The sequence below is a fragment of the Callospermophilus lateralis genome, chromosome 4 (genome assembly GCF_048772815.1).
Source record: "Callospermophilus lateralis isolate mCalLat2 chromosome 4, mCalLat2.hap1, whole genome shotgun sequence".
Taxonomy (NCBI): domain Eukaryota; kingdom Metazoa; phylum Chordata; class Mammalia; order Rodentia; family Sciuridae; genus Callospermophilus; species Callospermophilus lateralis.
In genome coordinates, this window is record NC_135308.1 from 52,612,393 (window position 1) to 52,636,297 (window position 23,905).

The 23,905-nt window shown below is 40.3% G+C and overlaps 3 protein-coding genes across 3 annotated transcripts in view; 1 reads left to right on the plus strand and 2 right to left on the minus strand.

Moving 5' to 3' along the window:
- Adam9 (ADAM metallopeptidase domain 9) overlaps positions 1 to 2,626 on the minus strand; it is a 90,811-nt gene extending 88,185 nt beyond the window's left edge. Inside the window, exon 1 of the mRNA XM_076853825.1 lies at positions 2,332 to 2,626. Within this exon, the coding sequence (XP_076709940.1) occupies positions 2,332 to 2,428 (97 nt within the window). The 5' untranslated portion in view covers positions 2,429 to 2,626. The remainder of the gene's footprint in view (positions 1 to 2,331) is intronic.
- Positions 2,627 to 2,902: 276 nt separating this feature from the next.
- On the plus strand, positions 2,903 to 9,580 carry Tm2d2 (TM2 domain containing 2). Its single transcript, XM_076852479.1, has 4 exons — positions 2,903 to 3,247; positions 4,052 to 4,139; positions 5,775 to 5,890; positions 9,098 to 9,580. Exons 1-4 carry the CDS (start codon positions 3,021 to 3,023, stop codon positions 9,309 to 9,311), a joined length of 645 nt encoding a protein of 214 aa, XP_076708594.1. The 5' UTR covers positions 2,903 to 3,020; the 3' UTR covers positions 9,312 to 9,580.
- A 2,360-nt stretch (positions 9,581 to 11,940) lies between these two features.
- Htra4 (HtrA serine peptidase 4) lies at positions 11,941 to 23,606 on the minus strand. The gene is made up of 9 exons (XM_076852480.1): positions 23,126 to 23,606; positions 22,284 to 22,383; positions 20,760 to 20,964; positions 19,485 to 19,679; positions 19,010 to 19,042; positions 17,146 to 17,260; positions 16,730 to 16,787; positions 16,251 to 16,346; positions 11,941 to 12,148 (listed from the first exon to the last, which is right to left on the minus strand). The coding sequence occupies exons 1-9, from the start codon at positions 23,604 to 23,606 to the stop codon at positions 11,983 to 11,985; spliced, it is 1,449 nt and encodes a 482-aa protein (XP_076708595.1). The 3' UTR covers positions 11,941 to 11,982.
- Between the last annotated feature and the right edge of the window lie 299 nt (positions 23,607 to 23,905).

Below are 23,905 nucleotides of genomic sequence, written 5' to 3' on the forward strand. Positions count from 1 at the left end.
AAACTCACTTTCTTTAGAATGCCAGTGTTTTAAAAAAGAAAATTTTCTAAGACTGTGCATCATATTTCCCTTCAGGGAAAAATCAAAATCATACCAGATTCCCTTTGTTATGTTTCACAGTGATACAGAGTTACCTCTGTCAGCCTGTTTCTGTTGTTGCTGCTGTTTTAAATATTGTAAATCAGCAGTTTGGAAATTATACTGCATATCCTCATTGATACAATGTTATAAATTGTAGTAAAAATCCTACCAAAGCCTCCTGAACTAATGTGTGGGCTGTACTTACTGAGTCTTCAATTTTCTCTTTCATTAGCAGAAGATGTTTCAGTGCATGTTTTAAACATCCTGTATTGCAAAAACTTAAGTCAGCTGATTTTGGAAGAACATTCCCCTGGGGAAACACAAGTTGACTCACTACACTCCTTGCCAAAGCCTCCTAACTGGTCTACCAGTCACTCCTTCCCAGATTATATCCTCCACTGTGTTGTCAGGTTTTAATCAAAAATCTGATTGTCACACTCCTAATTAAAAACTTTCATTAACAAAGAACTTCCTACAGGGTAAAGTCTGAACCCCTTAGCTCAGCAAAGAGGGCTCCCCTCCACTGGTACCAACCTACCTTAGTTTTACCCTGAATCTTTCCCTTTCATATAGACTACCTAAAGTCATATTGAAATTATCATCATTTTCCTCTATCTCCCACCCTCATACTTTTGGAAAAAAAAAAAAAATCTGCTTAGGATGTACTCCTACCCTTTCACTTGAAAAATCTACCCATTTAGCTCAATTCAAATATCACTCTCTCCATAAAACCTCCAACATCCCTCAAATACACTTAGCACACTTGGTCACCCTTTACCCTCTGCACAAGAATCGAGGGTGGTATTTATGGAAGTTCAATAAATGTTGACTAAATTTGGGGAGTATATCTATGCTTCAGTGAGAGGCTGGTCATAAGACATTGATAAAGAGTTAAGTATATTCCATTCATTTAAGTGTGGGTATGTAATAAATGTACACATGAACCAAAAATATCATCTGATTTATATTTACAAACACAAAATCAGGGATCACTAAACCTCGAGAGGTATAATCTGCTTCACCTTAAATATTGATAGATAATTGCCACCTACACCACCACTGGGAGTAGTCTTTTTTAATCAGAAATGATTTGGCAACATCCTATTCAAAACATTTTCAGTATTTTGAGCTTCAAGATTTCCATGCTTGGGCAAAACGACATAATTTAAAAAGAAAAAACCAAAGATAAGAAAACATGCAATTAGCGTGCTGAAGGTCCGCAGTCTTGCATTGAAATCTTCCATCATTAATTACCCATGAACAACTCTCAAGGCAACAATTTTGAAAACCTCCCATTCTCCATTATATATCCAATCGCAGATAGAGAAAATACAGCCAGCAAACAATTTATACAAAAGCCAAAATCAAGAAAATGTTTCCAAAAAGAAACTAGAGTGTTTGATTTGTTTTTCACTATGCTTGGGCTTTTCCAATATAAATATTTTACGCATTCACGAGAAGCTTCACAATTCAAAAATGATTTCACATAAATTATTTAATTCGTAAGGATAATCCTGTGAGTTAAACACAGCAGGAGTTATTTGCCCATATTTAAGACAAGGCAAACCTAGTATGAACACAGATAAAAGACTATAGCTATAGAAATGCAGCACTTCTTTTCAAAAAAAAAAAAAAGTATTACTTCAAAAGCAAAAATGGCCCAAGAAAAATGAGCCCCCTTTCCTTTATTCCATCACTACCTCTAGGTCTGTGGATCTACACGGGTGACTCTGCTAAAGAAACAAACGCCAAAAAGCTTAAAGTATGATAACCTGAAGCAAAAGTTCCACCTTCCAGTCTCTTTCCAAGTGACATCAACTCTACAAGCAAGAGCAAGCAAGCTCCATTCCTCAAAGCACATTAAACGTGAACACACCCTCGGCACGCACCCAGTCTCCAGGGTTCTCGGCGGACTTCCCTGAGGTCAGCCCCTGACCCAGAGCAGTCTGGAGAGTGCCTGGGAGACCCGGCTTTGCTCGAGATGGGGGTGGGGTACGGCGCAAAAGGCTCTTCCAAGTAGGATACGGAGAAAAGTGGAACCGGACATCAGACTAATACCTGGAAGGGTTTGGGACAAGAGACCCCGAACTTCGGGTCTGGCAGGGTCTACACATGTGCAGCGGCCGCGCCTCCCGACCCCGAATCCAGTCCCGGCCCAGGTCCTTCCACTCCCAGGCACCACGGGTTAACTCCGAGCGTCCCAGCCCTGGGAAACAGCAATCCCAAAGGAGCGTGGAGGCGGACACCCACCTGGCCGCTCCCCACCGAAAACTGGGCCCACTAGGCCAAACAACAGCAACCACTGGAAACGGAGGGTCCCAGAGGGCGAGCCCGCGCCCGAACCCATCTCGAAAGAATCTGCAGGTTCCACTCAACACTCGGTCGCCTCTGCCTCCGCCTCTTCCATCATTTTGCAACCCTGCCGGGGCCCCAGGGTTGGCCAGGGTACGCGCGCCCAGGGACGTGCACGCGCGCGGCACTGACGCAACTCAGCCCCTGGTCCGAGCTCGCTCCCGACATCGCTCTCGCTGCGCTGACGTAGGGAAAAATGTAGTCCCTGGCGGGAGAATGAGATTTCTAAACTGGCCGCTGAAATCCTCAGTAGTCGGCCCAGCCCGGTTACTATCTGCCCCGCCCTCTCTGTCCGAGCACGCCTACTTTTGAGGTCAAGGGAACCGATTGGACGAAGCAGCCGGAACGAAAGGAGGAGGAGCGTGAGACCCACAAGAGGAATTGGGAAGCTCATGCGAAGCCCCACCCCAATCAGCCTCTTCTGATTGGTTAAAGGGGTGGGTGGAGCATCGAGCTGCGCGCCCATTGGCCGTTTGGCGGCGAGGAAGGAGGTTACGCGGAGAGGCCTGACAAGACCGGGCTTGGGTCGGCGGTGCCGGCCTGGGTTTTGTGGTTGAGACCGTGTCTCCACCACTGAGCCCAGGAAGATGGTGCTGGGTGGCTGCCCGGTGAGCTACTTACTTCTGTGCGGCCAGGCGGCTTTGCTGCTGGGGAATCTACTTCTGCTGCACTGTGTTTCTCGGAGCCACTCATACAATGCTACCGCCGAGCTCGAGCTCACGTCCGCTAGTGCCACCCACCCAGAGGGCTCCGCGGGTGCTCTAACCTGGGAATATGGCGACCCCCACTCTCCAGTCATCCTTTGCTCTTACCTGTAAGCTACCCAGTCGTCGAGGCGGGTGGAGGTGGAGACTGGGCCAGGGATATGTGGGAGGGTAGAGGGAAGGGAAAGACTGCCTTTTTTATTAGATCCTCTCCGGTTGAAGACCCGATAGTAGTGATAGGTAATTGTCAAGGTAGGTTCCTCACTCATCTCACTCGTGCAGAGAAAAACCTTGTGTATTGGAGATAGATCCTTTGAGATCCCGAAAGAGTAGTACTAAGAAGGAGTGACATAGCCTCTAGCATAAGTATTCCATGCTGTGCCTTCTCCCTCCTACACCCTTTAGCCAAGGAAGAATCCACTGGTACTGAATGAGGTACAAATGAAATAAATGACACTTAAAAATAAGGCACAAGTCACTTAAAAATAAAAATATAAAGAATATCCTTACCATTTGCAGAACCAAGCCATTTTTAATATTTCTTTTTGAGCAAGTAAGACGTTTGGGAAATGCAAAGAGACCTGAGCATCTTTTGTCTTATTATTTGCCCCAGTGTGTTATGGTTGTTTGCCTAAGGAAGAGATGAAGCCATGGCAGAAGTAGAATCCATGTAAAAACAGGACCAGAAGCACCTCCCCAATAAAAGAGTCATTTGAGTAGCTGTCAAGTTTGACTTGCTGTGCTTCTGTTTAATTGACACCACCATTTGGCTTGGAAAAGTTATCTACAAAGTGAAATTGAGCCCCCAAAAAAACTTAACAAATAAATGTTTGATGTTTATTTTGATTATATTCATCTAAACAGCAACTTGCAAAAGGAATGATTATGATCATGATTTTACTGGTGATTTGCAGACCTGATGAATTTATAGAATGTGAAGACCCAGTGGATCATGTTGGAAATACAACCGCATCCCAGGAACTTGGTTATGGTTGTCTAAAGGTGACTTTTTGTTTTGTTGTATTAGCAAATGCTTCCCTATAGAAAAAGTACTGACTAAATATTGTTACAGAAAAATATAAGGATATATGAAGTTACATTTTTGTAGAAGTTCATCCAAATGGCTGTTACTGGAAATTTCCAGCAAGGCTAAGGTCAGTGACTGAACATGACATTTGGTTTCTTCAGGAAGGAACAGTTTCAGTACCTAAAGCATCCAGGTGCAGAGACCTGTCTGGTTCCTTTGGCCATTGACCATTAAGACTGACAGATTTGAAGCTTAAATGTCACCTACCCTTCAAGGCAGGCCCTCTCCTGAAAGAGAAGGGAAAAAAAAAAAAAGGCTTTGCACTTTCTAAAACCAAGGATGAATTGGGCAGTTTCTGTTTCACACACATTTGGGGTAAACCACTTGCCAGTAATCTTCCTTTTCACCAGGTAAGCAGGTTCTACCATGTCCTTAGGAAATAGATAGGGTTTATCAGTATGTTTTCATAGGTAGTAAAAATTATTTCATGGGGAAGCTGAGTGCAATAGCACGTGTAATCCCACCAACTGGGTAGGCTGAGGCAGGAAGATTGCAGATTCAAGGCCATTCTCAACAACTTAGCAAAGCCCTAAGCAATTTAGCAAGACCCTGTCTCAAAATAGGACTGGGGATATAGCCCAGTGATAAAGCACCCTTGGGTTCAGTCTCCAGTACCAAAAAAAAATGAAAGATATTCTAGGGGAAGTCTTTGGTAACAATAGCCGCTTAGAATGGAAAGAGTCAATCAAATCCATTAATAATATCCCTAAAGCTGGGTGTATGTACATTTCCTAGTCAGTCTCTCAAAAAGTTCATGTATCTTTTCCACACCATGGAATCAACATTATATTATGCAAGATTTAAAAAGATGTTAAGAGGATTATTATAACACAAAAAGAATAAGAAAAAAAAAACTTTTTGTGCTAAATCAAACAACAAGGAATAAACTTGACAAGAATAAGACCAGAAAGGCAAGCATCCTCTTTTCCAGTATTTTCTCTTTGAGGAACACTCCAATAAAAATAGTATACAGCACTAATAATGTTCCAGTTAAAAAATGTACAGATATGCTTTCTCTGCTGGCCTTTAGTTAAGTAAAAAGAGGTCCCATTCCAAAATTTTTTACTAGAATTTGGACTGCAGAAACCTGATAATCACCCATTTGTGACCTAAATAAAGACCTAAGTCAAATGATATTCTGAGTTATTTTATAATTCTGTTAATTTACAGTAGATATAAAAGAAACCTCTAATACACGTGATTTTTAATACCTATTCTCCAATGCTCTGATTTGTACTTTTTCCTGTAAGTATTGTGTTCATTTCTCCTAAATGACATTTAATTAAATTGATTGTAATTTTTTACTACATTATTGAAGCCAATCATGAGAGGAAAAAATTTATTTGAACAATGTATATTTAGGATGGACTAATCTATCATTTTAAATATGTTACATGCTTTTAAGTATGGAATTCAGCTTTACCCCAGCTTTGTTAGAATATTATAGTACTGAGGCAGTTTTTATTGATGGAAAAAAAAAAGATATATTTTTCTATTACTTGTTTTGGTGAGTTTGTTTTTTTCTTTTGGCTTTGGCTGCTATTCCATAGTTTGGAGGTCAGGCATACAGTGATGTGGAACATACTTCAGTCCAGTGCCGGGCCCTAGATGGAATTGAGTGTGCCAGTCCTAGGACCTTCCTGCGGGAAAATAAGCCTTGTATAAAGTAAGTATTTGTTTTCTTTTCTTTTGCAGTGCTGGGGATTAAACCCAAGCATGCTAAGTATGTCCTCTTCAACTGAGCTACACCCCAGCACAAAGTGTTATTTTGAATGGGGTAGTTGGTCCCAAGATGTAGGTTCTCTATTCATCTCACAGATTATTTCTTTTGCTGAGAAGAAACTTTTTAGTTTGAGTTCATCCCATTTAATTCTTGATTTTAATTCTTGCGCCAAAGGAGTCTTATTAAGGAAGTTAGAGCCTAATCCCACCTGATGGAGATCGGGGCCTACTTTTTCTTCTATTAGACGCAGGGTCTCTGGTTTTATTCCTAAGTCCTTGATTGATTTCGAGTTGAGTTTTATGCATGGTGAGAGATAGGGGTTTAATTTCATTTTGTTGCTTATGGATTTCCAGTTTTCCCAGTACCATTTGTTGAAGAGGCTATCTTTTCTCCAATGCATATTTTTGGCACCTTTGTCTAATATAAGATAATTATAATTTTGTGGGTTAGTCTCTGTGCCCTCTATTCTATAACATTGGTCTACCAGTCTGTTTTGGTGCCAATACCATGCTGGTTTTGTTACTATTGCTCTGTAGTGTAGTTTAAGATCTGGTATAGTGATGCCTCCTGATTCACTCACCATTTCACCCAGCTATCCCTCTCCTCGGTCTATACCCAGAGGACTTAAAAACAGCATACCACAGGGACACAGCCACATCAATGTTTATAGCAGCACAATTCACAATAGCTAAACTGTGGAACTAACCTAGATGCCCTTTAATAGATGAATGGATAAAAAAAAAAATGAGGCATATATACGCATGGAATATTACTCAGCAATAAAAGAATAAAATCATGGCATTTGCAGGTAAATGGATGGGTTTAGAGAAGATAATGCTCAGTGAAGTTAGCCAATCCCAAAAAAAACAAATACTGAATGTTTTCTTTGATATAAGGAGGCTGATTCATATTAGGATAGGGAGAGGGAGTATGGGAGGAATAGACTAACTCTAGATAGGGCAGAGGGGTTGGAGGGGAAGGGAGGGGGCATGGGGCTATAAATGATGGTGGAATGTAATGACCGTTATTAACCAAAGTACATGTATGAAGACATGAATTGGTGTGAATATACTTTGTATACAACCAGAGATATGAAAAATTGTGCTCTATATATGTAATAAGAATTATAATACATTCTTCTGTCATGTAAATAAAAAAATTTACAATATTAAATTATTCTTCCACAGAAAAATAATTTACAGATGTGCTTGCTGTTTGCAATATCTGTGTTTTAAGAAATTGTGTTGTTTTGATTTCTCTCTTATTTTTGTAAAAATTTTCACATACATTTGATAACTAAAATATTTTATATGTATATCTTTCTTTCTTGAAATCCTAGTAAAATTACAAGTTTATAACAAAGTCTGTAAAACATTTTAAAAATATATAGAAAATTAGACAAGAGAAACCTCAAACAAGAGTTGTAAACAAAATTTTTGAATAAACAGGTAGATGTAATAACTGATTTAGCAGACAAGAAAATCATAAAACATAATTGCTCCTTGAGGGAAGAGACAAAAGACATATGATTCACTTTGTAAAACTCTGTCAGAAATTGAGGTACCAGATACATTTGAAGTTGAATGTTTCATTATGGGTTTGAAAATTAAATGGGTTTTCTAGAATTCACAAAATGAACAGTAAAAGATGCCCCCACCCTGCCCCCCCCAAAAAAAAAGAATGAAATAGTTGGTACTTGGTTGGATGGAAGGAGAATTATATTTTTATTGTCATTTTTTGGTCTGACTTTTTCTTTGAAGTTTTAAATAGGGAATCCTATTACTCTGTGACAGAAGCATTTTGCTTATAGTAGGGGACACTGGAATTGAGACCAGAAGTTGTAAGTTCTAAATGTCTCTTTCACTAAACAGCTGAGTGCCTCTGAGCACTCAAGAGTCTATTCCCTCATCCTCTGAATGAAGAATTTGAACCACCTGATCTAGCTCCAAAACTCATGATAGGCTTAAATCCTGTGAAAATCCTTAGTATTTCATGAAATAAAGGGTTTTTTATAAAAAGTGGGGATTGGGAGTCCTCTCTCTAAATATCAGTTGATCTTAAAGGATTGGGGTCATTTCTGTAAATTCTGCTTGAAGGCACAGAATTTACTTACACCACTAGCTAATGCAAAGAGTCTGTGGCTATGTTTGTGTTAATATTAGCAACTTTGGTTAAATACCTTCACAGTACATAAGGACAGAAGCCTCCAGAAGTCCTCACTTTTAGCTGACAAAAAAGCAGGAAAGGTTTATGGAGACAAGGAAGGACAGTGCTCCCTTAGCAAAGGACACTCAAAGGAAGCCAACTGAGCCTAAGGAAAGGAGCCAGTTGAGGGGAGGTGGAGACCCCAAAATCAGTATTACCAATCACATCTATTATGCAAATGTGTTTAATAATTTCTTGTCCGATCCTACTCTGCAAAAGTTAACATTTGTTCTTAGAGGTGCTCTGTATCTGAGCAAGTACTTGAGTTTTGGTAGGGGGAGATAAGAGAATTGTAAGACATTTTTTACTAAACTTTTTATTCATTAGGATGTTTTTGACTTCTTTAAAAAAAAAAAAATCTGTTGGAAGCGACTGCTCCTCCCAAGGCTGGTAAATTAGAGATAGAAATGGGCCATACAAGGAACATGTCCTTGATATACAAACTACAGCTATACTCCTGTATCTGGCCTGAACACCTTGAAGAGGCAGTATTTATTCCCTGCCTTTAATCTTTCCGGGGCGAGGTGTCAGGCAATGAGGGACCATCCTGTAGCTTGGAATGCACAAAAATTGTTCAAACTAGCCCATCCTAAACTGCCTATCCTACCCTGCCTTGGCATTCCTGCACAAACTCCAAAAAAAGAAGCCTTAACCTAGTGTTAACTCCTGTCTTCTGACAATCCTGGTGTCCCTCCCATGTGTCCCTGCATAGGGGGCCATTGCCTCCTATCTCTAGGACCTATTAGAATCATAGCTTTTTTTTTTTTTTTTTTCTGAATCTTTTTCATGTCTCCCTTTATGGCCATACCAGCCTGACCACATCAGAAAAGAATTCAAAACAGAGGGTAAAAGACCACAGAGGGACTCTGCACCATTTTATGTTAAATTCATTAATTTTTAACTTTCACATAGTAAGACATCTTTCTTCTTATTCCTTGTGTCTAGGTACACTGGCCACTACTTCATAACCACTTTACTCTACTCCTTCTTCCTGGGATGTTTCGGAGTAGATCGTTTCTGTTTGGGACACACGGGCACAGCGGTTGGGAAGCTGCTGACACTTGGAGGACTTGGGATTTGGTGGTTTGTTGACCTTATTTTGCTCATCACCGGAGGGCTGATGCCAAGTGATGGCAGCAACTGGTGCACTATTTACTAAAAAGAGCTGCTGTTACTGCCCAGAGAATCAAGTGAATGCTCTGTCTTCTAAATTCATCTCTACAGGCTCAAGAATTCTTCTTTGATATAACACCTGAACATTAGTTTCCCTCTTTGGAGGGAATGGGTTTGGTGAAGAAGGATTCTGTGGACTTTCAACCTTAAATCTTACCTTGCAGACTAGAAATGACAAGCAGTATTGTGGGAATCAAATTTGTACCTTTCCTCGTGTACAAAATATAAAGGATAGTGTCTAACTTATGAACTACAGATGGTTTTCTCTACTCTTTATTTCTGTACGTTGCTATGTCTTCAGTTCTTTGAAGCAGGTGGACCCAACGGGATGAGCAAAATGAATATTTTTATCTGTGTGCCTTTTGTGACCCTGAATCTTCTTGTAGAGAAGATCCAAAGCTGAGCCAATGAAAATCTTGAGGAGAAGTAGAAATGGCTATGGATCTTTTTTGTGTGTGTGTGTGTGTGTGTTTGTTTTTTTTAAAGAGAGAGAGGTAGAGAGAGAGAATTTTAATATTTATTTTCTAGTTATCGGCAGGCACAACATCTTTGTTTATATGTGGTGCTGAGGATCGAACCCAGGCCGCACGCATTCCAGGCGAGCATGCTACCGCTTGAGCCACATCCCCAGCCCGGCTATGGATCTTAATACTCAAATGAAATCCGTACTTTCTGAATTTAAAATATAGAATAAATTTTGCCAACATGGACGTGCTATATGAGTATTTTCAGTAGAGTGTGTGAAACTTAAATTTTTATTTTGCTGAAAGCTAAGCATCTGAAATTAATTAATTACCTGTGAATAAGTCCTATTGTGTACTATTATTATGTTCTGGAAGTAGTATATGCAGTACAATAATTTCTTCATTCTAATTATGTTTTCAAAGCCAACAGTATCAGACATATATGAGTTGAGCTCTTCTTGGCAGAATTGCCCTATGTAAAAAATTAATTTTTGTCAGTTTAAGGAAACCTTGTTGTAGACTGATAAAAAAGACTTCACAGTTAGATAAGATACACTCTTGAAAAGAAAAACATAATCCTACTTAAAGGATATTGAACACTGGGGTAGAATTAGGACATGATTTATGAAGACAAGGAAATCTGAACATATTCTCTCAAAATAAACATGATAGTAAAAGCTTTCACAGTAGGCTATAGTAATCAAAAAGAGATACAGTCAAGCTTTTGCATTCATAAGCCACTAGGAATAAAAGAAATGCTCTGACCTACAAATGGTTTTCAAAACTCAGTTCCCATCCTTTGCAATTTAAGTAGAAAACAAAAGGAGAACTGTGTGGGCAAATGCCTGCTCTTCAGAGTAGCTTACAAATTCTAGAAACCATCAAGATAGAACTACTCAAAGTTTACTCTCATAATAAATTGACTTTAAGACCAAGAATCACAGTTAAAATAACTTCCCTGGAAATTTCTTCATTTTGTAGCAGTTTTCCTAAAGTTTCTGCTTTCTTAATCCTGATTAATATGATTACTGTTCTTATATTGCCAAAGGTGGCCATTGTATAAAATATTCAAACAGATTATTTTGTTGTCTTTAATGTTCTGTGTCATACTGCCTTAACTTTGCTTACAATAGTAATAATTTGCATACCCTCAATTCATAATCTCTGTACCCTATGGCAGTATTTTTTTAATTGTGGATCTTGAAGAAACTGGACCCATCCTCAAAAGAACACAGATACATGTAAAATTTTGCATAAAATTTAAGGATGCCATATGCAAAATATAATTTCTGGGCTCAGGTTTTAGCTTAATTGCCTAGCATGCATGAATCCCTGGGTTAAATCTTCAGCATCACACACACACAAAAAAAAAAAAAAAAAAAAAAAAAACAATCATTTTCAGGGAAATCTGAAAACATTACCCAAAAGAAGATATCACTTTAAGACTTATATCCTACCTCATCTCACACTTTATTTTTTTTTTTTACAAATATTTGCAATGCTAAGACTAGAAATCATTAACGTGGCAAGGAAGAACTTGAATAAAAAACTAAGTCTGCAAATTATTGAAGAAGCTATTTCATGAAAGAAGCTCTTCTCAGAGTCAGAAATGCTATTGGAGACTAAAGTTATTTGTACTGCTAGAGTGATAATTTGAGAGTCATTAGTAATATTCTGTGTGATAATCTGCCATAATCAGTTTCAATTTGACTTCTAAGTAATGCCCCTCCTTTATCCATAAGCCATGGCCAAATATGATATAACCTAGAAAATTGGTTGAGTAAAGAAAGGAATGTCATTAAATATGTGATTACTTTCACACCTGGATTCAGGCAGTTTTTTCGTATTTGGTAAAGTTTGTGTAATATCTAGTTTGTGGCTATAATGAAAGTTTAAAATACTCAAGTGTCCCTGCATCAAGGTTTATTAGAAACTGCCTATTTTTTAGTTGTTTCCTATCATTCCCATTAGCTCCCCAGATTTCCTGGCACCATAGCCACCTTCCACTTGGCTTAGGAAGCCTTTATAGCAGAACAGCACCCCCAACCTAATGATCTCAGGCTGTGTGTGTGTGTTTAAAGTATCCATTTTTCTTTATAAAAAAGAGATCCTAAAATCCCCTGCCATTTTTGGCACTTCTTTGGGTAATAAAATATAGGTTTTGTTAAATAATCCCTCTTTAAAGCAAGAAACTTAATTGATTATTTCAGGTGTTACTGTCAAGAATAAGGTTTGACTTCCCCGACGCACAATGATGGAAAGGGAATCATTGTCCTTAACAGCTTCTATGACATCCGCTGTGGTTGTAACAGGTTGCCCATTTATGCTGACAATTATATCATGGTCTCTCAACCCTGAGCTGGGAAAAAAGAAAGAAAAAAGCGTGAAAATATGAGTTTTACTTGTCTCCATCTAGAATGTAATGTCTCTCTTACAGCAGTACAATTTTGCTTACACTAAACATATAAACCAGGAAACTAGAAATAACTTAATCCTTCCAAATATGAAGGAACTTCTGTGACATGTCTTGCAAAAATCACTTGGAAGACAACAATCCCATTTACCTTTAGAAAATTAATAGTCCATCAGAAACAGGGTAGTAAGTTTGCTACTCTCATATATCAAATTTGATTTGGAATGGAGAGTTTAGCTTTTAATTTCTATGCATTTCTTGACTTCTTTTCACCTCAAGCACATTCCTACTCTCACTAGCAAAAGTGCAAAGACCAGGCAACACAATTTTCACCACAGTTGTACTCCAATCAGTTCAATTTGAACAGTTCACAGTTTATGGATGGAGAGTATGCTGAGCTGCCTTATAGAAGTTCTGCTTCAGTAAATCAAAAGCCAGTCAAACTTCCAAGTCTAAATATTAAACTTTGGGGTCTAAGCTCCTTTTCCCCAAAGCTGTGATTGTATTCGGTTTCCAACATATATGCTTCACACAGAATATATATTCTAGAAATAAAGAACAGCTCCCAATACAAAACTGCAGTAAATATGTAGCCAGGCTTGTGATCTGCCTTAAAGGTTAAAATAAACTGAAAGAGGGACATCAAATGACTCCTGAAGACATAACTAAGAGAATGGAGATTAAAGAATTAATGGGGAGCACAAGATAAAATGACAATGTAGAAAGATTACCAAAATATGTGAAACTTAAAAAGAAAATAGGAAGGGCTGGGGCCTGGGGGTATAGGTCAGTGGTAAATTATGTGCTTAGCATCTGCATGGCCCTGGATTCAATTCCCAATACCAAAAAAAAAAAAAAAAAGAAGAAGAAGAAAAGAGGAAATTTAAAGCATGAGGATTTGAAGAAACGCTTTAAACCTTAAGAGCAAGAACAGTTTAGGGGAATAACTTGGGCCACGTGCACAAAGAAAGAGGAACTTAATTCATAAAAGTTCTGTGAGTGAGAAAAGAAGAAAGAAACCTGTGAGTTATTATAGTGTCTATTATGCACCAAATGTGAAGAACTAAGCTCAAAAACAGGATAAATGGCCTTCCCCATATCACACAACTTCTAAGAGTCTAAAGTAGTATTTGATCCTGGGTCTTTCAGACTTGAAAAAGGTATCTTCTTGCCACTAAATCACTCAAGAAAGAGAATAGCAGCCACAAAAACAGTATAATAAAGGGGTTAAGCCAGAGTCCACCTCCCAGCTCTCTGACCTATTGTTTAACTGTTAATCAACATCTATGTACCACAGCTACTTACTTCCCTGTAAAATAATACCCATATCATAAAACTACTGGGGGGTCAAACAAGTATGTAAAAAACACTTTAAGGTGGGGACAATGGTATGCACCTATAGTCACAGCCATTCAGGAGGCTGATGTGGGAGGATCATCAGAACCCAGCAGTTTGAGTCCAGGCTGGGCAACATAGTGAGACTCTACTCCATCTCAAAATAAATAGATAAATATATAAATAAATTTTATATATATATATATATATATATATATATACACACACACACACATACACAAAACACTTTAAATGAATATATGCACACACACAATATATATGCACACACAAAACATACTAAAGTGAATGAGATGTAGTAAATGCTTCCTAAGTGCCAGCTGTTATTACTGTAACTATTATTATTATTATTATTATTATTATTAGGTATAAGTAGGGGAAAGCCAGAAAGGAGGGATTTCCACTTATCAGGGATTTCTAGCAATAATTCTTACTTCTAACATACATACAAATCATCTAGGGATTAAAATGCAGGTTTAAAATGCAGATTCTGACTGTAAAATAGTATGTTCTTGGCTTGCTAAAGACCCTAGATTTGATTTTCAGCAGGGAACCCAGGGTGGGAGGAGAAAGAAGGAAGAGGTGAAAGAGAGAAAATGCAGGAGGTTCAGTGGCTGGAGGGTGCAGCTGTGATTATTCCTTTCTTACTGGCTCCAGCTGATTCTAATTGCCACTGGTTTCAGACCATATTTTTTATTCTAATTTGTTGTATATGACAGCCAAATGCATTGCAATTCATATTACACATATAGAACACAGTTTTTCATATCTCTGGTTATACACAAGGTATAGTCACACCATTCGTGTCTTTATGCATGTACTTAGGGTAATGATCAGACCACATTTTGAGTAGCAACAACTTAGAAAGCTAAAAGGAGACTCTTTGGCCCTGGACCAGAAGTTTAAAATAAGGAAGTAAGAGCAGAGCAGCAATGAGGAAAGTCTATTAAGGCCTGTGACAAACCAGATTTAGTAACACATGACCTAGCATTTAGCCATGCTGAAGGTTAGTATGGATGAATTTTCCCCCTATAAAAGAGTTGATAGTCTAAACAGATTTCTGAGCACTTAAAAAATAAAAACAGTCAGGCTGGGGATGTTGCTCAAGCCATAGTGCGCGTGCGGCCCTGGGTTCGATCCTCAGCACCACATAAAATAAAGATGTTGTGTCCACCGAAAACTAAAAAATAAATGTTTAAATAAATAAATAAAAACAGTGAGGAAGAGGTTATGTAGACATGCTAGACCAGGAGAATAATACTTGTAGGAAAAGCCACCTCTTTCCTAATATTAATAGTCCCACAATGAAACCAGCTGGAGAACCTTCTCTGGGGGACTGTTCTAACCATTGATTTGAGATGCAGATTTCAGCACTGGCCTCTCATACTGCCATCTAGAGTCCAAACAAAAAGGTGTTTTTTAAAAACCTATGATATGTAGGAAGACCTTTAACACTCTGGATTCTTCCCGTTCTTATCAACTGATAGTTAATTATTTAACTATTTAAACTATTTAATTACCATTAGTTGATTGTCATAAATACCTAATACTTATTAATTACTTAATACTCTAAGAGTTCATTGTTATTAATTAATATTGATTTTTTAAACTTTTTTTTAGTTGTAATTGGACACAATACCTTCATTTTATTTATTTATTTTTATGTGGTGCTGGGGATTGAACCCAGCGCTTTGCATGTGCTAGGCGAGCACTCTACCGCTGAACCACAACACCTGCCCATAAATATTGATTTTTTAACTTTTTTTAGTTGTAGGTGGGCACAATATCTTTATTTTTTATTTATTTATATTTATGCAGTGCTGAGGATCAAACCCAGTGCCTCCAGTCAAGCCCAATGCCTCACTCATGCTAGGCAGGCACTCTACCACTGAGCTACAACTCCAGCCCCATAACTATTAACATTGAAAGAGTAGATTTGAGGGCCAGGAATGTAGCTCAGTGGTAGAATTCTTGCCTAGAACCTGGGGAGGGGGGGGAGAAGATTTGATAATTCCTAGGAAAATTAATTTAAACAAAGGTTATTAACTCATAATAGCACTTTCCAATAGAAACATAATGCAAACCACATCATTTTATATTTTCTAGTAGCTACATTTAAAAAAAAGGTTTAAGCAAATTGGGTGTCTCCTATTTAACTCAGTACACCTAAAAAATTATCATTTTAACGTGTAATAAATACTTTAAAATTTTTGATAGGTATTCTATACTCTGAGTTACAGGAAAGTTTTTTAAATCCACCCAAACAACACATGCTTAATATGCCATTATAGAATAATAATATCTTACAGAATATAGTAAATAAAATGAAATATTGTCTTTCTAAAACATATATAATACACGTGTGTGTGTGTGTGTGTGTATTATACTGCTTCTGGGATCTTTCACTTTTCATGTCAATTAAAATTAAATAAATTTTAAATTTAGTTCCTGATTCACAGTGGCCACATTTCAGATGTTCAACACACACGATGTGTAGGTTGTGGCCACAGTATTAGAGCAAGTCTAAAATCTCACATGCCTTTGCCATGACACACATCTAAATATAACATACAAAGGCTGAGGATATAGCTTTTGAGAGAGTGCTTGCCTTGCATGTACAAGTCCCTGGGTTCAATCCCTCAGCACTATTAAAAAAAAAAAAAAAAAAAAAAACAAAGGCCTGCAATTTGCTTACCTTTCAGCAGCTGTTCCTTGAATTACTTCATACACAAAAACCCCAGAACTCACATCAGGGAAATCTGGATTTTGCCTTTTCATTTCTTGAAGAAGGCTAGAAGTGACAAGGTTAGCAAACAATGACATCATCTGCTGAGCCCTAATACAAACCTGGAACTCTTAGTAGGTACTCTGTCTGCTTAAGGTTCACAGGCACCCACAAGAATCCCTTCCAATCATGATCATTCTCCCCTGGGTGCTGTCCAATCCTCCATGCTAAAGCCTAGAATCACTGAGCATGATCTAATACAGCCCCAGGGAGAGAACAGTGAACGCTGATACACCGCTGAGGCAGACACATACCCTATGACAAATAGACCCTCTGGTCACAGGAGTACACTCACTGAAGTCCAAATGTTTTTACTTTCCTATTAAGACTATCCAGCTATGGCTTTTGCCTCTGAGAAATAACCCAGATGTGGTCAAACTCATGCTTACTTCAGAGTGAGGGGCAGCATTCGCAGACCCAGATATTTCTTCTGCAAAGGAGCTTTTCCTAGAAAGGAAAATTGTAATGTGTGACTAACAAAACTTCTTTTCTTTTGGCAGAGCTTAAAGACACCCAAATTCCAGAATTTCTGCTATTATAGCTGCCCTTGCACACTGCCTGCTGTGAAATACATGCTTCAGAGAACGTTTCCCCTCCCCACCTCCAGCCCATGGGTTTCAATTCAAGTGCCTTTGGGTACACCTCACACTTGGTTTTGTGCCTAGTCCCCCAATACGGCCACCCAACCCACCATTATAAGCTCTGAGAACTGATGATCCAGCATGTAGAACTCAAATGGCAATCTCCATTAGAGGCTGAGTTCCTAAAAAGCAAGAGGGAACAAAAAAAGCCCAACTACCTTCACCTTTCAACTGGCGCTCGTGATAGTCTGCCAAGAACTGTCTGATTCGATCTGAGGGAATCGCAAAAGAGATTCCTGCAGTCACTTTCAGGGTGTTTATGCCAATCACATCACCATCCTGGCAAGGAAGGGGACATCATTCAGTCATGAAGCTTTGCAAACTGAACAGTGCAAAAATCAGGAGAGCGCATGTGTGGCGGGCGGGGGAAGTAGTCACTTAGGATCAGAAGCAGAGTTGAGAGGAAATTTGCATGTCTTCAATAGAGAGTATGTTACTTTACATGGCAATTAGTGCAATAGGACAGAGAAGGGAGGGGAGGTGTACTGGGGTAAAAGTTACTGCTTCCTGATCAAAGTGTCAAAGCCGCTGATGACTTCTTTCTCTCTTTATTTATCTTGAGCTCATTTTTTTCTTCAGTAAATTACATTGATTCTTAAAAGTGAGCCACACTTTGGATTTTGACACAAGAAGACAAGGAGTATTTGCCTTTTTATTACTTAAGTGAAACTAAAAATAAACATGGAAAAAGACAAAAAGCTGTTGGATATTCAGCAACATTCAGAAGAATTAGCAAAACTGATCTTAGTGAACAAATGTCTGCTCAACTAAAGTTACAAAGTAGAAAATACTTTCGGGCTGGAGCTGTGGCTCAGTGGTAGTGCACTTGCCTGGCATGTGTGAAGCACTGGATTCGATTCTCAGCATCATGTATAAATAAATAAAGGTCAATCAACAACTAACAAAAATATTTTAAAAATATTTTCCTCTTGCCGGGCCCCATGGAACATGCATGTAAATCTGGCAGCTTGGGAGGTTGAGGCAGGGGGATTGCAAATTCAAGGCCAGCCTCAGCAACTTAGTGAAACCCTCAGCAATTTAGTGAGACCCTGTCTCAGAATAAAAAGTAAAAATGACTAGGGGTTTAGCTCAGTGGTAAAGCATCCTGGGTTTAATTCCCAGTACCAAAAAGAAATGAAAGAAACTACTTTCCTCTTCATTCACTTTCTCATCCTTTAGCCCTTGTTTGTAATGGCAAAGATAAAAAAGAGATTTTTGATTGTAGGAACATACAGATTGTAATTCAATAGGTCTGGAGCATGGCCAGTGTATTTCATCCTTAGCCTAGTGAACTCTTTGTTTAATGGAGAAGGCAGGCCCCCAAAATTACAATGTTATAAGTAAACAGTGCCCAACCATTTCACATACAGTTAATTCTCTTAAAAGCAAATGTAATATATAAAGAATAAGCAAAAGCAATCAGTTCCAAGGGACTTAGAAAGCATGAGTCAAACTGCATTGTATTCAGTTATATTTTCACATGTATTTGAGCAATTAAAAACCCTGGCATTTCCACTAGAGATACTTCATAAAATTTAAGAAAGAAATTCATAACAGAACAATGGATTCTGGTTGGCACTTTTTTGTCATCAATAAGCAGGTCAAGACTAAACACCTGGACAGAGCACATTTTATAATTAGTATTTTTATATGAGGAACAGCTCTTCATATGCACCAGGTGAGTCTTGAAAAATACACATTACATAGCACGGTTGATCCTTTGGTATAAATCCAGGCTTTTGGTAACTATCTAATGAAAACAGAAAGCATGTGGAAGAGGAAACATTTCCTTCAAAGTAAGCATAGCCAAAACCCTGGTGCTTATGGTGGGATGAGATCACACACCAGGATGATAAATCCATCATAGATATTTAATGTTTTCCTAACCATTTACTTAAATCCAAGAATAGAAAAGCATTTTTCCACAACTCTCTACACACGAGTAGCTCCCAAATTTGCATCATAGAATTTGGAAAGTTTTTGAAAGTTAGGAAGAAATATGAAGCAGCAAGAAAAACGGCCACTTACCAAGTTCACCAAAGGTCCCCCAGAGTTTCCATGCTAAAGACAGAAGTTGAAAAAAACTATCAGTAAAGCCAATGAATATAGTTCTCCATGACATTTATACATAGTCCCTAAAGAAGCTTATCAGAAGCAGCCTGCTCTAGTGAGCTCCTGTTCTGCCAAGGCAGGCAAAATCGTGTCACCCATCATCCCCAATAATGAAGTAAGTATAGGTGAAGACCAATAGCTAAAGGACTCCACACACTACAGTAGTGTTGGCCTTTGTGTCCAACCCTGAGAGACCATCTGATAGTATGAATGCTAATTATCACTCCAACAGGCTCAACTCTAACAACACAAGCATTCCATTCCTCTCCTAGAGTCTAACTGACCTCTTAGCATACCAAAAGGCCAAAGGGAAAAGAGGTTGCTCTGAAGTCTTCTCACTATATACTACCAGTGTCTTTTGCGCTGAGACTAGACTTCCTAAGTGACTTACATTAATGATGGCATCAGTCTGTATGTAGTCCATGTCTGAGTCCTTCAGCCCCAGCTCTTTGCCCCCTCGCTGTGTGGTGCTGACAATCCCTGCCGTCACCGTGTTCTGTAGAGAAAATGGGCTGCCCAAGGCCACCACAAATTCTCCAGCCCGAAGGTCAGATGATCTTCCCAGCAGCAACACAGGGAGGTCAGTCTGCACATAGGTGACGAGGGCCGAGGAGGACAGAAAGGGTAAAGAACAAATCCAAACCAGAATCAACCAATGTTTGCATATAGCTCACCAATGACACCATCTTTGTCATTTTGGCCCTTATCTAAGAAGTACCCTCTCATACAAGTTCTATGACTGCCTTATATACTTCTTTCTCAAAGTCCAAAAAACACCAAGCTCTTATTTGTTAAGATGATCAGAATCATCTCTGAGATTATTATTTCATAGAAATCACAATTAGTAAACCACCAGCGAAGCAACTGATCAACATGAACGGACATTAACAATGCACTTAGCACCATTCCAGCTCAACTGTGTACAGTGACTAAGCCACCAACAAGAAGGAGATCACCCAGAACAGCAATTCTCAAACTGTAATATCCCCCAGGGGATCTTATCAAAAGCATTTTTGGCCAGGCACAGGGACCCATGCCTGTAATCCTAGCTATCTGGGAAACTGAAGCAAGAGGATTCCAAGTTGGAGGTCAGCCTCAGCAATTTAGCAAGACCCTGTCTCAAAATTAAATTTTTTTTAAAGTTTAAATGTTCTGGGCTGGGGTTGTGGCTCATTGGTAGAGCGCTCACCTAACACATGAGAGACCCTGGGTTCGATCCTCAGCACCACATAAAAATAAATAAGTAAAATAAAGGTATTGTGTCCAACTACAATTGAAAAATAAATATTAAAAACGTTTAAATGTTCTCAGATGACATGTTGATGCTTTTAGGATATACACCACTCTTTGAGTAGCAAGGACCTCAAAGCCTGCCTTAGCAGCTTTGAGCCAATTGCAATAATTTCTGGTATCATAAACAGAAAAATTATTTTCCCAGAAGCAGCATCTGCTGAAGAAAAGTCACAGGAGAGAGAATGACAGCTAATTAATATAGATTATCAGAGATGTACACACAGGTATGGAAGAAAATAAACAAAAGAGGGAGTGAAAGACAGGAAAAAAGCATATACTAGATAGAAAAGAATGTAGTATGTGAGCAAGGGAAACAATATATCAGCAAATAGAAGAAAATACGCAGACTCTGACTTGGCTTCTAAATACTTACATTTGGCTCAATCTTAATCAGTGCAAGATCCAACTTATGGTCAATGTCTTTGACAGTGGCTTCATACTGGACCCCACTCTGAAGCTCCACCTGGATCCGATGCTGGTTAGTGAGGACATGAGCATTGGTAACAATGAGCCCATCCTCAGACACTATGAACCCAGAGCCACTGGATGCAGGCATTTCCTTGCCGCTGAGAGGTGACCTGTCTCCATAAGACAACAATATAAGCCAAGGGCAGGAAGCTCAGGGACTCCAGCCGCCATCTGTGAATCATGGGAACCTGACATTTATTAAACCTATCTCCATCTCCATTTCCTCAGACATTTTACTTTTCCCTGTCAGTTTTCATCTTCTCCACATGTAAATGAACTGTATGTATCCTGCCCTGGCCATCTTTGGTGAACATGACTGAAAGCTGGTTCCAACTCCCCTTTTCTCTGAGGCACTGCTCCCTTCTTCAGAGCTGGTCAGTGCAGCACTCTGTGAGTCCTCTGCTGCAAAGAAGCCAAACCTAATCCTAATATTGTGGGGATATATTGCCACAGATTCAAGAACTCAGGCAGGTAGGGAATCCAATGGTTCTGGTTCTGGCTTAGTTTTCACTACAAATTAGCCTTGTGGCATAAGATAAATTTTTTCCTCAGGCCAGGCATAGTGGCACATGCCTGTAATCCCAGCAGCTTCAGAGGCTGAGGCAGGAGGATCACAAGTTCAAAACCAGCCTCAGCAACTTAGCAGGACCCTGTCTCCCCCGCCCATACTGGGGATTGAACCCAGTGGCACTTAACCACGGAGCCATATCCACAGCTCTTTTCTGAATTTTATTTAAAGACAGGATCTTACTAACTTGCTTAGGGCCACGCTAAATGGCTGAAACTGGCTTTGCACCATGGCTGGACTCTGTATTTCAATGAAATATTTTAAAAGTCTGGGGATATGGCTTGGTGCTTAAATGCTCCTGGGTTCAATCCCTGGTACCAAAAAAACAAAAAAACAAAACAAAACAAAACAAAAACTGCCCACTGGATTTGGATTTGGATTTCCTGGATTTGGATTTCCTTGCATGCAAGTGATGGGGTTGGGCAAGATCACACCAAGATTCCTACTGGCTTCAAATTTTATCTTTGGGGCATGAGGGAGAAAGAAACCTCAGGCACCCGAGTATGCAGAAATAGCTCAGATTTGGAGGCCAGAATCCTTGTGTCCTTTGCCTCTGCTTCTCATCTAAATAGCTTTGAACAGATTTTTGTTGTTGTTGTTGTTTTATTTTTGTTGTTGTTGTTTGTTTTGTTTGTTTATTTGTTTGTTTTGAGGTGCTGCAGATGGAACCCAGGGCCTTACTACATGCTAAGCAAGCACTCTGCCACTGAGTTCCATCCCCTGCACCTCGGTTTCCTCACAGTGGTTTTTGTTTGTTTGGTTGGTTGGTTGGTTTAAGATTCAATGATGCTTGTAAAGGCCCTAGAGTAGGTAAGGCAGTGGGAAGCAGTATTGGGTAATTGATTGTCCTGTGTCTTTTACCTGCGAAACAGCTGCAGGTGAACCACAGATGGCGCCACCTTCTCCACCACCTCGGCGATGAAGTTGTATTTGCTTCGGACCCTGCCTGCGCTTCTGGTCCCTGTGAAGAAATGCTCCGTGCTTGGGGCAGAGGGAGCCTGGCTCCCCTACAATATCAGGTGTAATATCTCATTCATATCTTCCCATCCATTATCCTCTTCCCTTGTTCTCTTTCCGTCCCCTCCCTCTCCTCAGGCTTCCCACTCTGCCTGTGGACTGCGGCCCCATAACACCAACACCTCAAGAGAGCCAGACCTGTCACACCAGTTGGAAAATAATTACAAAGGGAAGACAGTATTCAAAAGGCGAATGGGGAGAAACCGCGTGGTAACTGGTAAAGAGACACCTATTAAGGAGGAAAGAAAATCAGAAACAAACAAAAAAAAGTTGAATCCCTGGGGCAAATAAAACAGTGAGCCGCACGCGGACTGTGTGATTGAAACGAGGGAATGAATAATTATGTTTAAATTCAAGGATTGGGGTATTGCTCAGTGGTAGAGCACTTGCCTAGTACGCCCGAGGGTGCTACCCGCAGTTCCCCAAGAAAACCGGGCGTTGGTGGGTCGGTAGCCGGGGCGGTGGCACACGACTCTTATCCCAGCTACTCCGAAGACTGAGGTGGGAGAATCGTTTGAGCCCAGGAGTTCGACAACAGCCAGGGCAACAGAGGAAGAAGAAAAAAAGTGTTCCGAGTTGGGACACTCCTGGGTTCAATCCCTAGTACAAAAAAAAAAAAAAAAAAAAAAGATCTGCCCGCTGGATTTGGATTTGCTGGACAAATCAAAATTTGTCCTTGCGCTCACCTGGATCCCCGCAGTACCCTTTCTGCACCGGCACAGCTGGGAGCGCGCCACGGAGACGCGCGGCGCGGTTCTCTGCGCGGAGCGCGCACATACTGGCATAGGTGCGCCCGTCGCTGCCGCACACCGCCGCCCCTGTCGCCGGGCAGCCGCAGGTGCCCAGCCAGGGGCCACCGACGTACTCCTGGCTGAAGGGCGCGCCACATTTCAGCCCAGGGCCGCAGGGCAGGCCACGAGCCCCGCCGCAGGCTTCGCCCTCAGCTGCAGCACAGACGCGGCAGCAACGGCAGCGGTCGAGCACTGGTGTTGTCCCCGCGGAACAGGTGGGCAGCGGGGGACAGCGCGTCGGCTCGCAGACCACGGGGCAGGGCAGCAAGGCTCTGGATCTCCTTGCCTCGACCCTGGCCACAGGTACCGGGGTCAACAGCAGCCACAGCAGAAGGAACTGTACTAGCCCAGCTGGCTGCAGCAGAGGTCTACTCATCTTGCTTTCTTCTTCGCTTGCACTTTTCCAGTTACTTCACTCTGGACTAACAAGCTGGCCTAAGATGAACAACACTTTCCTGGCCAGGTTGCCTGCCGCCTCCACCAGCCTCCAGGCTTTAAGGGGCAGAGCCTGGCAGACCTCTCCATACTCACACCCATACATCACCCACCACCCGTCCCGCCCCAGGTTCAGGGCCACCCCCAAGCACTGCTGGCAGGTCCGTAGCCCTTTCCTGAGAAGAGATCTACACCATGAGCCCTGTTAAAGCAATACTGAGGGCAAACCGACAAGAGCCA